A 12,405-nucleotide genomic window follows, 5' to 3' on the forward strand; every position below is an offset into this window, starting at 1 on the left:
TTACCAACATTTATTTTGGTAGCTATTTTTATGTAGTCTTCAAAAAAAAAAAAAAAAGTCATTAATTCTTCTCTCTTTAGACCAAATCAATTAAGCTTATGAGAAATTTGAATCAAGGATTGAATTTGGAAAAACTTGAATAAATGATGACAATTTTAATTTTTGGGTGAACTATCCCTTTAACAGTAGTGAAAAAGGAGCAACTTATAAAAATCATAGTTGTTCATATAAAATATATATAATGTATAATTTTTTGAAAAAGAAGCAAAATAAGACAATAAGAGAAATACGAAAGAGATACAAAGGCTGTGTAATATGTGTGAACTCTTTTATTTTTATTATCACCTGGCCATTTGACTTATAGCAGTGTCCAGTGTTTCCCATACATTGAGTTATTTGTGGCAGCTCGTCACCGCCACAAATAGATTTCCTAACAGTGTTAATTTTGACAGGCATTTTTGATTTAGTCTTAGTCTTTATCTTGAGACGAAAATGTGAGAACTTTTTTTTCGTCTTTTTTTTTTCATCGTCGTCTTCGTTGACGAAATTAACACTGTTTCCTAAAAGGCTTATACTTCGTTGAATAAACTGAGCACTGCACGTTTCAAAATTAAAATGCAGCAGTGTTTTTATATGAATGTATCTTTGAAAAGAACCGACCGTCTTCAGAAAAGCTTCGGTGTCATTTTCATTTCGCCTTTCCTGTAATGCCTGATAAAGTAGCCTTTGTGAGCGCAGTGCTTATTAGATTACAGCCGTTACCGGGGAAACCGCTATATCTCCCGCTCCAACAGCGCCTCCTGCTGACGGAGAATGAATTTGCATTTGCAAGTCTGTGGGACACATTGGTGTCTGTCAGCAAACATAAACAAAAAGCATGCTTCAGAACTGTTTTGAGAAGGTGCTTAAGTTTTGAGCCATGTATTATTACTCTGAATTAGGCTACTACTACTATTACTATCTTGTACCTTGCAATAATCATTTACTCAAACTCACTTTTATGAGATGAAGGAGGGAAAAAAAAGAAAATCGGCCAAAAAAATCGGCATCATATATCGGCCATCGGCTGCCCTGATTTCTAAATATCGGCATCGGCCAGAGAAAAACCCATATCGGTCGACCTCTAGTTTTATCGCTGTCTCGTTTGTATTTGGCCAGTTTGGAGAAAGCCTCACTAAACCTGACCAGCCAGGCGTTTGCGATCACTGGAACTTGAAGACACTTGTACAAACGCGGATGGGTGACATGAATGGAGCTCCAGATCGGCGATGTAGTTTTTGTTTTCCCAACAAGGTCCATCGCCCAACACAAAATTAATTTGCTGAATGCAGAATAAACTGTATTTTCCTGCGCTCAAACCTGCCAATCTAAAGGAAACGCTGTGTATGACGTTTGAGGTAATTTGTGAATTACCATAGACTTAGTCTAAATAAAACAATTTGCAACTATTACTGTTATTACACTTGTATACAACACTTCGTATTATGCTTGTTATATAGTGTGTGACGTCACGTGCACTACCGCCTGTGGCAGTAGACAACCGCGGTGGTGACGCGGTTGTCACGGCGACCGTCACAGCCCTAATATTTTATAGTATATACTTATATTTTTAAAAACAGTAAGTTTGGCATTGAATGCTAGTGTACTGCTTTCTAGGGCTGTCGCGATAACCGCAATATCGCAATACCGCGCTATTGACGAGCAAACCGCAGATATTTATGGCGATAATACCGCATACCGCGTTATTGAGCCACTCAAAATTACCGTAAGGGAAATTCCCTCACCGCGACAGCCCTACTGCTTTCTGAAAAGCCCACTGTTATTTTCCATGCTCTCACCTTTGCCGCTTCTCAGCCATACGAAGCAGATCGCAGACCAGCGTTGAGCTTGAACTGAGATCCACCTGTATCCCGCGCTCCTGGAGGGCCGTCAGGGCCCGGTCCGGCCCGAAGACCCGCACCAGACACAGGATGATGTTCTCCGGGCTGACACGAATGCTCCAGTCAGTCGAACCGTCTGATAGGTCGGGAGAACTATCGCTCGTGCCGTTAGTGTCGTCTGAACAGGATCCATTGGGGCTGCTGGGCAGGGCTGAAGTGGGCGGGGCTTCGTTGCTTGAACTGATTTGCTGGGAGAGCTGGAGAAGCAACACCCACTCGTCAAAAGACTGAGGTACAATACCTGCAGAAAGACAAAGAGAGAGGCATTACATACAATAGAATAACTCCACAGTGTCTTTAAGTGTCAGTCAGACAACCAGGTTCTTGGTTAAAATAAACAAATTAAGTGACTTTGTATTGACAGTTTTGAGCATCTGTGTTTGTTGTACCATCATCCCCCTCTAGTAGTGTCATGTCATCCAGTCTGCAGATGGCACTGAAAGCCTCGGGCCGCCACTGCAGCTCTCTGCTCAGGTACAGGTAACCCATCCAATACCTGAGAGACAAATAACACAGTCACAGTATACACAACTACACATTCTGATCCAATTCTATCCATTCTAATTCTACACTCACCCATGAGTTCTGCACTTCTCCAGCATCTTCTGTTTGGAGGCCAGATCAGCAGGCAGACGAATCAGCAAAGACAGTAGACGCCCATAACCCCAGCTGAAGAAATGAGAGTGCCACCTACAGCACAGGAGACATTATAGAAATATAAATCATATATATATATATATATATTAGGGCTGTCAAATTTTTTTTCGAATTTCGAATATTCGTCGAATAAAAATAAAAAAATCCACATTCAAATGCAAAAACGTTGCATTTGAATTTTAGGTCTGCGTCAGCCATCAGGCACCCTTATCAGTGGCGCACGAAATGCGACGACAATGTAAGTGTCATTGCATTTTAATGCTTTTGTTAGCCTATCCAGTTGAACCCACTAGATGCGGCGCTGCTACGTTGTTCATTCAATATATAGCGGCAAACAAGAGCATCAGTGTGGAGATGTTGTTGTTTACGGCGAAACTGAAACCAAGCCGTTCACACAGAACGCATATTTATCACATTTTCTAGCGGGGCATTAAAACATTATTTTAAACATTATGCACTTTTTTTCAAAGATAGTCGTGTTATTTTATTACGCTTTGAAGAAACGTGCATAATATTTTGCTCGATGCGCCCTCTTTAGCCAAAAGCTTTTTTCCCCCTAACTGAAATTATGCCTTTTAAATTCGAATATAATTCGAATTTAGATAATATTTAAGTGGAAAATTCGAATTTAGTTTTTCAGTCATCTTGACAGCCCTAATATATATATATATTTTTTTTTATAAATTATTATATAAACATAGAATACATAGATAGGCTATAAATGCATGATAGAAGTCCTTAATTTTTGCTCAGAAAAATAAAATTAAACAGTACACATATTAATGTCTGGGAAAAACAACAAAATTTAGTCTGTTTTAAACTTTTAATTTTCCGGCTAATAATTTTGTCTTCAACTGTATATAAATATATATATATGTATGTATGTATGTTTGTGTGTGTAATATATACATACATATATATATATATATATATATATATACCCTGTATGTATATGTATATAGTAGGGCTGGTAAGCAATTAAAATTATTAAATTAATAATTACATAAATTAATTACATGATGTGGTGATTAATTAATCACACATCAAATTTGGCTGAGAAATTACTCACTGTTGTGTAAAGCATCAAACAGACATTACAAAAAGTAGCTTCAGCAAGAAATACTTTGTTTGATTCAATATAACATTTATTACATATACTCTTTTGGACCATGGGGGTGAGTAAATGATGATAAAATTTTCATTTTTGGGTGGGTGAACTATACGTTTAATAATTTTTTATTATTATTACTATGGAAATATTATTTCTTTAATGAAATGATACTCTAAATAATAAACTAAAGCTGCCAGTAGGTGGTGGTAAATGTCTTAATGATTGAGTCATCGAGTCACTTATTCATTCATTTGATTCGTTCAAATGGCTGATTCATTCAGGAGTGAAGTAAATGGTTCTTTATGAATGGTCCATTGAATCATTAGGCTTGTTCGACTTGAAGCGGATCATCATCAGATCGATCGGTGTGTGACATCAAAGTACCGCGAGAGTGATTAGAGAGCAGACGACTCTGCATGCTTTTGAATCACTCTCGCGGTACTTTTGATGCCATACACCGATCGGTCTGTGCAGCGCCGCTTCAAATCCAACGCGCCTATGGCCAATGGTTCAACGCGCCTAATGGTTCACCCAATTCGTTCAAAACGTGCATTAAGAAATGAAATGCAGCTGTGTGTTGCTCAGAGACAAACAGTTCTGCTTTGTTTTTATATTTTCATTGGCAAAATTGAGCAAAACAGACAACACTGTGTCTAAAATAACACAATATTCACTTCTTATTTATTGAACTGTTTTATAAGATCAGTATCACATTTGTGTGATATTGCACTTATTGCTCGTGTTATATTGCTTTACTATATGATGTAAATATGAGACAAAAACTCAAACAGGGGCATTTTTGCCCCATATCTTGAATTTCAGGGACATTCTAACTACGTTCTCTAGGCTCCATCACTCAGTGAGCTGTTGCTCTGACTCATATTTGTCATCAATCAACTGTATGAAATGTCAGATGACCCATGTAGGTCTGGGGCAGGGCCAGTGTGTTAAATGTGCTAATAATTTTAACGCGTTATTTTTCACCGTAATTAATTCATCTAATTAACGCGTTAAATGGACAGCCCTAGTATATAGTATATATAGCATGTTATTTATATTACAGACATTAATAATTCCTCGTATTTGCTTGTTGAGGAATCTAGTTACATATAAATTGTTTTTTGTACCTGGGCTGTCCGTCAGCAGTGAGTGTGTCATCCTTTTGAGGGGCATCATGGTATAGCGCCAGTTCCAGCCAATCCTGTCGCAGACTTTCTGGCTGGAGAAGAGAGCCCAAGAAAGACAACCTGGCAGATGACAAAAATAGTTTATTTGATATATTCAAAAACAAGAATACAACATCACAGGTATAATGAAATGCAGCCGTACCGCTGCTGCTCGGCTCGTGATTGGACCAGATTGTCCAGATAAGGCAGGAAGTGGCTGGGTAAAGCCATGGCCATGATGTCAGAGGGGAGGATTGTGGGATAGAACTGCGGGTAGGCACGAACAGCCACCTCTCCGTGCTTATCATAGAGTCTGTAGAGAAAAAAAGCATTATATTCAATATAAATGACATATTCAGGTCTGCAGGTGGCCATATTGACATTACATATAGATACTAAGCACATGTGTGGCATAAACTCACCTGTACAGGTGTGAGAGTAGCAGAGGTGCGTTCCAGGGCTGAAGTTCTCTCAGGCTGCGCAGAGACTTCAGCAGATCGCCCTTCTGAATCACCTCCACCACCTTACTGGCCTGAGTGAACTCTACAACACGCCGCAGAATATTAGGAGAATTAATATGAACAGAAATGCAATAGCTCAGCCCTGAATCTCGAAAAAAAAAAAAAATCTGCTGATTTGCAAAAGAGGACTAATATTAGCTAATTTGATGATGCTGAATTAAAAAATATCAATAATATTTTTCTGTCACGTACAGTTTTTAAACATTTTACATATGTTTAATTGCAGCCCAAAATTAATAAGAAAAAAGTATTGGATTTAATTCAGCGAATATAATGCAGGGCTGTGTAATGATTCATTTGGTACATTTAAGTCATGTTGGAAAGATTGTATTAATGAGTTGAACCTGCATGAATGAACAATAAATCCAGTTGCATGAACAAAATACCATAGTGCTGTACAATTATGATACAATATCTAACGATTCCATTTTTCAGCACATTCAGGAACTGAATAAAAACATAAAAAAGCAAAAACACATCCGAAGCGAATTCTTTAGTTATCATTTTGTAGATTTAAAAAAAAACTGTTGATTTTTATGAAAAACTGACTCTGACTATGCTATTATAGTTCTATGCTACTATCAGTTTTTATTATATTTTTTTATTTTAATTTTAATTAGAGTTTTAGTCATTTTGTTGTGTTTTTGTCATTTTTATTGTTTTTTTAAAATATATGCCTATATAATTTTATATATATATATATATATATATATATATTATATTTTATTAATCTTATTTTAGTTGTATTTTAGTACAAGTTAAACTAAATTAAAATGAGAAATGTTGCATTGACAACTAGCTGAAATAAAATACGTTTTTTTAATATAATTTATTCTATTTCAGTTAAAGTTTATTTTTTATTTTGAGAAATTTGGTTTTAGTTTTACTTACAGAAAGCTTGATTGTAGTGCTGGGCGGTATACTGGTTCATACCGAATACCGGTGTTTATTTTTGTTATGATATTTAACACAAACTTCCCAGGAGGACTTAAATGCACCAATTATTACAGTTAATACACATAAAAAGCTTACCCAGCATGCCAGCAATATACGCCTTCATCACCTCGCGGTGCTCTCTGTATCGCAGCATACACATCTTCCTCACTCTCTCCTGGTCCAACAGGAAGAAGTACCTCCTCAGGAACACACACACACTTTCGATGCCTCCTCTACCGGGACAGCCCATCTCCACATAAAGACAGGCCAGCTGCGAGAGGTCAGCCTGGAGGTCAGGGGGCAGATGTTTGGGGGAAAACAGCTGTACTAGTTCGACATGATTCGCCAGAGGTGGGAACAGCGCTCTGACTGGGGCGGTGGAACAAGGGGTGCTCTCTCCATGGTCCTCTTCTTCAGTAAGGGTTGCAGATTCATCCAGGTTAGCAGAGTAGATATCTGGCTGAACCACAACACAGCAGGACATTGATGAAACAAGCTCTTCCTCCTCCAGAGTCTTCTCCTCTTGAGTTGTTATTTCTGTAGGTCTGGTGTGATCCTCCGGACCCAGGACCCTCTCCAGAACTGGAGCCCACTCTTGAAGTACATCGCTTAGACAGACAGGGTCCAATAAAACCATGGGGTCCTGGATCTGAGAGCTGCAGAGGAAAAAATATCAACTCTGGTAACAGTCCAGTGTGCAGGAAAAGCAGCTACAGTGATTGGGTAGTAATTTCATATAGTATGATATGCTATATTTCATCTAAAACAATTTGAAAATATGCATTGTCATTATTATACACACATTGTATGACTTAATATTAATTGAGAGACTAAATATAATTATACGTACTTTAAAAAATCATTTGTCACACTGAAGGCTATTAAAATGAACAGCAAATGGCTACACACAACTGTGAAAAACTTCTATTTCTAATTGTGCATATACAAAATACATAATTTCTCTTTTGCATTAATGTATTTAAACCTATAAACTTGAGGTTGAAAATTTATTATTGAAATGACTAAATTACAGTTCAAAAGTTTGGGGTTGCCAAGATTTTGAAATGTTTTATGCTCACCAATTCTGCATAGAGTAAAAACAGTATATATTGTGAAATATTATTGCAATTCAAAAAAATGTTTTATCTTGTAATACAATATATAGTAAAATGTAATTTATTTCTGTGATGCAAGGCTGAATTTATTAGCATCATTACTCCAGTCTTCAGTGTCACATGATCCTTCAGAAATCATTTTAATATGCTGATTTGCTGCTCAAGAAATATTTATTAATACTATCAATGTTGAAAACAGTTTGTGCTGCTTCATATTTTTGTGGAAACCATGATAGATTCAATCCATGAACAGAAAGTTATAAAGAACAGCATTCGTCTGAAATAAAAATCTTTTGTAACACTATAAATGTCTTTACTGTCACTTTAGATCCAATTGTATGCATCTTTTCTGAATAAAAAGTATTAATTTCTCTTTAAAAAAAAATATCAATAGGGTGTCAGAAAGTAAAAGACTCACGCATGCTCGACTTCTTCTGGAAGAGGGGTCACTGTGGCCGTGACCTCCCCTTGAACCCCTTCCCTGAGGTCAGGCCGAGGCCATTTTATGATTTTCTAATTAATGTATCATATGCAAACATTCAACAGCTTATAATTCAACTTGACTGAACATCTTCCTGCCTTTATGCAACGGTACGAAGCACCGCTCCTCTAAACTCACATGGCTTTCTTTGTGGCGGCCCTCAACTCCTGCAGCTCAGACTCCGAACTGGACTGCTCAGCGTTCAATCTTACAGGGAGACAATCAAAAATCACAATAAAAACAATGTCAATATACAAAACACCGATAGCAGCAGTCAGAAAACATCAATAGTAGGGCTGGGTATCGTTCAAAAATTTTCGATATCGATACCGATACCTTGACTTCGATACTGGTTCCTGAACAATACTTTTTTCGATACCAATTTTATGAAATCAATTTATGAACTGAGAAAGACCATCACATATAGTCGTGGCCACATAACCACCTCGGGAGTGCATTATTTCTCTAATAAAAAAGACTCACGCATGCTCGACTTCTTCTGGAAGAGGGGTCACTGTGGCCGTGACCTCCCCTTGAACCCCTTCCCTGAGGTCAGGCCGAGGCCACAGGTCTGCGTTCATCTGAAGCGTGTTGATCTTCTCGGTGGTCTTTTTCACAAAGCTCGAGACACTGATGTACACACATTCACAAATACAAAACACTGAGATAGTCATCAACATCAGCAATGATTGCCCGAAATATAAGGAAATAAAATGCCGCTGATTTTGCATAAAGAAAACAAAGAGCAGAAATAACTTGTAACCTTACCAATCACAGGCATCAGCATAAAATGAGACAATGAGGCAAAGCAATATGTGACACTACGACGAAACAGGAAGTTACAGTTTTAAAAATAACCTGGGTACCAGCAGCTGCATTTTAATGAGAATTTTGACTCTTCATTGAAATTTTCCTTCCTTGTGATCCAGCCAATCAGAGCAAAGCAGACTGGGTCTGGTGTGAAATTTAAGAGGAAGTGAAATTATTACAGTTTTTAGGGACAGCTGTATAAGTGTGTGTGTGTACCTGTCTCGAACAGCCTGCAGGGCGACTCGTGGGGGTTTTGAGCGGAAAGGCAGCGGCAGAAACTGCAAGTTGATGTCTGACCTGTCGCCCTCTCCACGCACAGACTGAGAGTCTTCAGGACAGCAAAAGGAGGAGATGAAATAATAGAGAGATGATTGGAAAGACAGAGAGAATAAAGTCAGAAGATGTGTGATAATTAAGCAAAAGCAAAGAATAAAGCAGATAATAATCATCAGAAAAAGAAGAATCTAAAACGTTCAAAACACCAGATAAATGATTAAACTACTGCTCATTCATGTTTTTAGTGTATTTTATTGCACAATATTTGACATACAACACACTGACATTCAATTACTACTATAAAACTATACAATTTTTAAAAAATTCACAATATTAAAAATGATAACTTATATTTTTTGTCATAACCAGCTACAAACTGCATTATTTGTCAGTTGTTTGGTTTTTATTTTGGTCGACAGCTCTGCAAGCAGTGAAATCTCATTTGTTGGCATACTAAACATTCAAATTGTTTATTAAATAGCAGTTAAGTTCTGATTGGTGGTGAGTTTGTTGCTTTGTGCAGAATTTTTGCTTGGATGTGAAAATAAAAATCGGAATTAAACTCATTTGCTACCTTAATACACATCCCTGGTCTTATTGTCCTCGATTCATCTGTTGTATGTTATATGCCTATAAAATGGCTTTCATTTGCTAATCCTTCATTTTTTTCACTTAAAAAAAAACTAAGTCCCTGTTTAAATTTTTTTCCCTTGTTTAATATCCTGATTCACTCCGAAATATGTCAAATTAGTAAAATGGGGCATTACAGTATCTGTGTAGTGTTATGTGCTAAATGTTTTTGTGTGTTGAAGAAAATCTCTTTTATGAAAGCCTGTTTTTTTTTTCCCATGAGATAAAAAAAAAAGGAGTAAGTAATTGCAACTTTTTATCTCACAATTCTGCAAGTTTACTGTATATCACACAACTGACCCTTCACCGGGAGTTTGACTGACAGGCGATCTGACCAATCATAACGGCAAATCTGCCATTTTGTCCGACAAACAAACCAGACGGGAGAGTAGATTAGCGTTGGTGGACTTGAACTTGAAAAATGGTGTGTATTGACATCTTTCCGCGGTTAAAACAAGATATCTTCTGATGTTCATTCATGTTTATTTCATGCTATAACCAGTAAAGAGGAAGAGATGATCGGTTCACGTGCCGTTTGAACTGAGGCGCTACAGCGATCTGTCGCAGCACATAAAAGAGCCACAAAACATTATTTATTGTTTGAATTTCTTAAAAAATGAACAAAATTTGTTTCATACCAAAAGTAACCTGTCGGCGTGTTGTCAGTTTCCTCTTTGCTCTGTGATGCATTTTCACTGAGTGAGAGTGGCTTGTTGGACATAGCAACAGTAACTCTTTGCAAAGAGTCAATTACAAGTTTGCAAATGAACAATTCTGAAAAAAAGTCAGAATTGCTAGTTTATATCTTGCAATTCTGAGTTTCAATCTTGCAATTCTGAGAAAAACGGTGAGATAAAAAGCTGCAATTGCCTGTTTTTATTTATTTTTTTATCCCATGGCATAAACAAGCTTCCATACTTTCTGATCAATAATGAAATGTGAGTGGAGTACTTCCCATTTTAGGACAAATAATTCCCACTGAGAGAGCCGGAATTAGGTCTCGCTTTTAGGTCTGAAATCGATCTTTTGTTTTCTCAGTGACTCTCTCTCAGTCTCACCATTCTCCACCTGCTCCTGCTCGGTGAAACTGAACTCCTTCAGCCGCTCCTCCTCAAGCATCGATTGGTTGGCGAGGGAGTTGGCATCATCGTCTGATTGGCTGCCTCTTCGGCTGATGACGCGGTAGATGCCGCAGTCCAGAACGTTGAAGCTCTCCTGCGCACAACAGGAAGAGTCATTTTTATTTCAAAAACATGCATCTGTACCAGAGGTTGCGTTAGACTTTAACATTGACCATCATTTTGACGGACAGGGTCGTAAAAATGCCGTCATAATCTATTATTACCCGTCATTTTAATTTTCATATTTTAATTATAACAACACATTTAATTGCTTGCATTTTTGTTCTCATTTTCATTTTTAATAATGAACCTACAGGACGAGCATATAGGCTTATGCATTTATTTATGATGAGAACAGATGAACAGAGACTGTGCGTCACTTTTCATGAGCAATAAATACCGTTTTGACGCTCTTTAATGTGGCATGATAGATGGCTGTAGACACCTCAGATCAAGCGAAGCAGCAGCGCACTGAACTGATCATGTCTTTCGCTTTACTAGTGGATACTCGCCTGTGCGTAATCAAACGTGCTGCCACACTGGAGAGCACTCGCCACCAACTGGACAGGGGTGGGAATTACAGTTATAAATTACAATAGCTCACCCTGAATGTAATCTGTCAAAGTGACGGAAAGCCTTCAGATTTTTGCGACACTGCTAAAAAATATTCCGTCGATGACAGATAATTTTCGGTTAACGCGACCTCTGATCTGTACATATGCCTGTGTGTTTTTGGACTCACGTGTGAGGAAATACTGCTCCTGCGGCTGCTGCAGGCGGAGTCCAGTGGCTCCAGTTTGCTGATCACTTCCTCCAGCTGACCAATCAGCTGCTCCTGGGAGGCGGAGTTTAGCTGAGCCTTAAGTTGCTCCAACCGATCAATGGGGAGGGACTTCCTGGCCTAGGGAGGAAATGCAAAAGAGTGAGACTTTATTTGGAATGGAGTACTAATGTAATATTTAATGTTAATTAAATACTTATTGTAATATTTAATGTTAATTTTTGTAATATTTAATGCATACTGCACAGTACATACTATTAAAATAGTATGCGAAACAGTATGGATACTATATGTGTTGGTTTTTGTATGTGTACCCTGGATGTAATAATGGTGTGCTGAAACATGCAGCAGATGGTGGTGGCGAGCGTCCAGTTCTCCCTCTTCATCAGACGCTCCACACAGCGCTCAGGTGACATCAGGGACAGGTGAGACAAACGTCCGTCACCATGTAGACAAAATAGCTCATTACGGAAAACTGAAATCTCCACCACATCTATAGAGAGAAGATAACAGATACAGATCCAAGAGCTATAAAATCAGGCCATACAATAAAAGACTTTATAAAACTTTATAAAAAATAATAAATATATAAAATTATACTGTTACTTTTTAAAAACATATTGTTCAAATATATTTACATGTTTTATGTTAATTATGTTTATATTTATATTATTATTACATTATTATGAAATTATGCAAATTTGATATTCAATATTTTTAGGAAGGCAGATAAAGATCCATAAAGAGCTGTAATATCAATATCATATAATATATTTTTTTAAATATGTAAAATGTATTTTTTATTTTTACAAAGTTATTTTTATACTTTATATATAGCTAAAATAAAAAAAAATAAAAAA

General features: G+C 37.3%; 1 protein-coding gene across 1 annotated transcript in view; it reads right to left on the bottom strand.

Moving 5' to 3' along the window:
* LOC107732299 (Hermansky-Pudlak syndrome 5 protein-like) overlaps positions 1-12,405 on the bottom strand; it is a 23,136-nt gene that overhangs the window by 3,139 nt on the left and 7,592 nt on the right. Inside the window, exons 10-22 of the mRNA XM_016543579.1 lie at positions 11,860-12,038; positions 11,507-11,665; positions 10,702-10,858; positions 8,954-9,065; positions 8,411-8,557; positions 8,066-8,134; positions 6,428-6,987; positions 5,297-5,417; positions 5,038-5,187; positions 4,836-4,955; positions 2,517-2,630; positions 2,330-2,436; positions 1,839-2,181 (exon numbers count right to left, since the gene is read on the bottom strand). Of these exons, the coding sequence (XP_016399065.1) occupies positions 1,839-2,181; positions 2,330-2,436; positions 2,517-2,630; positions 4,836-4,955; positions 5,038-5,187; positions 5,297-5,417; positions 6,428-6,987; positions 8,066-8,134; positions 8,411-8,557; positions 8,954-9,065; positions 10,702-10,858; positions 11,507-11,665; positions 11,860-12,038 (2,338 nt within the window). The remainder of the gene's footprint in view (positions 1-1,838; positions 2,182-2,329; positions 2,437-2,516; positions 2,631-4,835; positions 4,956-5,037; positions 5,188-5,296; positions 5,418-6,427; positions 6,988-8,065; positions 8,135-8,410; positions 8,558-8,953; positions 9,066-10,701; positions 10,859-11,506; positions 11,666-11,859; positions 12,039-12,405) is intronic.

Source organism: Sinocyclocheilus rhinocerous, unplaced genomic scaffold, assembly GCF_001515625.1.
Source record: "Sinocyclocheilus rhinocerous isolate Xijiao unplaced genomic scaffold, SAMN03320098_v1.1 scaffold38, whole genome shotgun sequence".
Lineage (NCBI taxonomy): Eukaryota > Metazoa > Chordata > Actinopteri > Cypriniformes > Cyprinidae > Sinocyclocheilus > Sinocyclocheilus rhinocerous.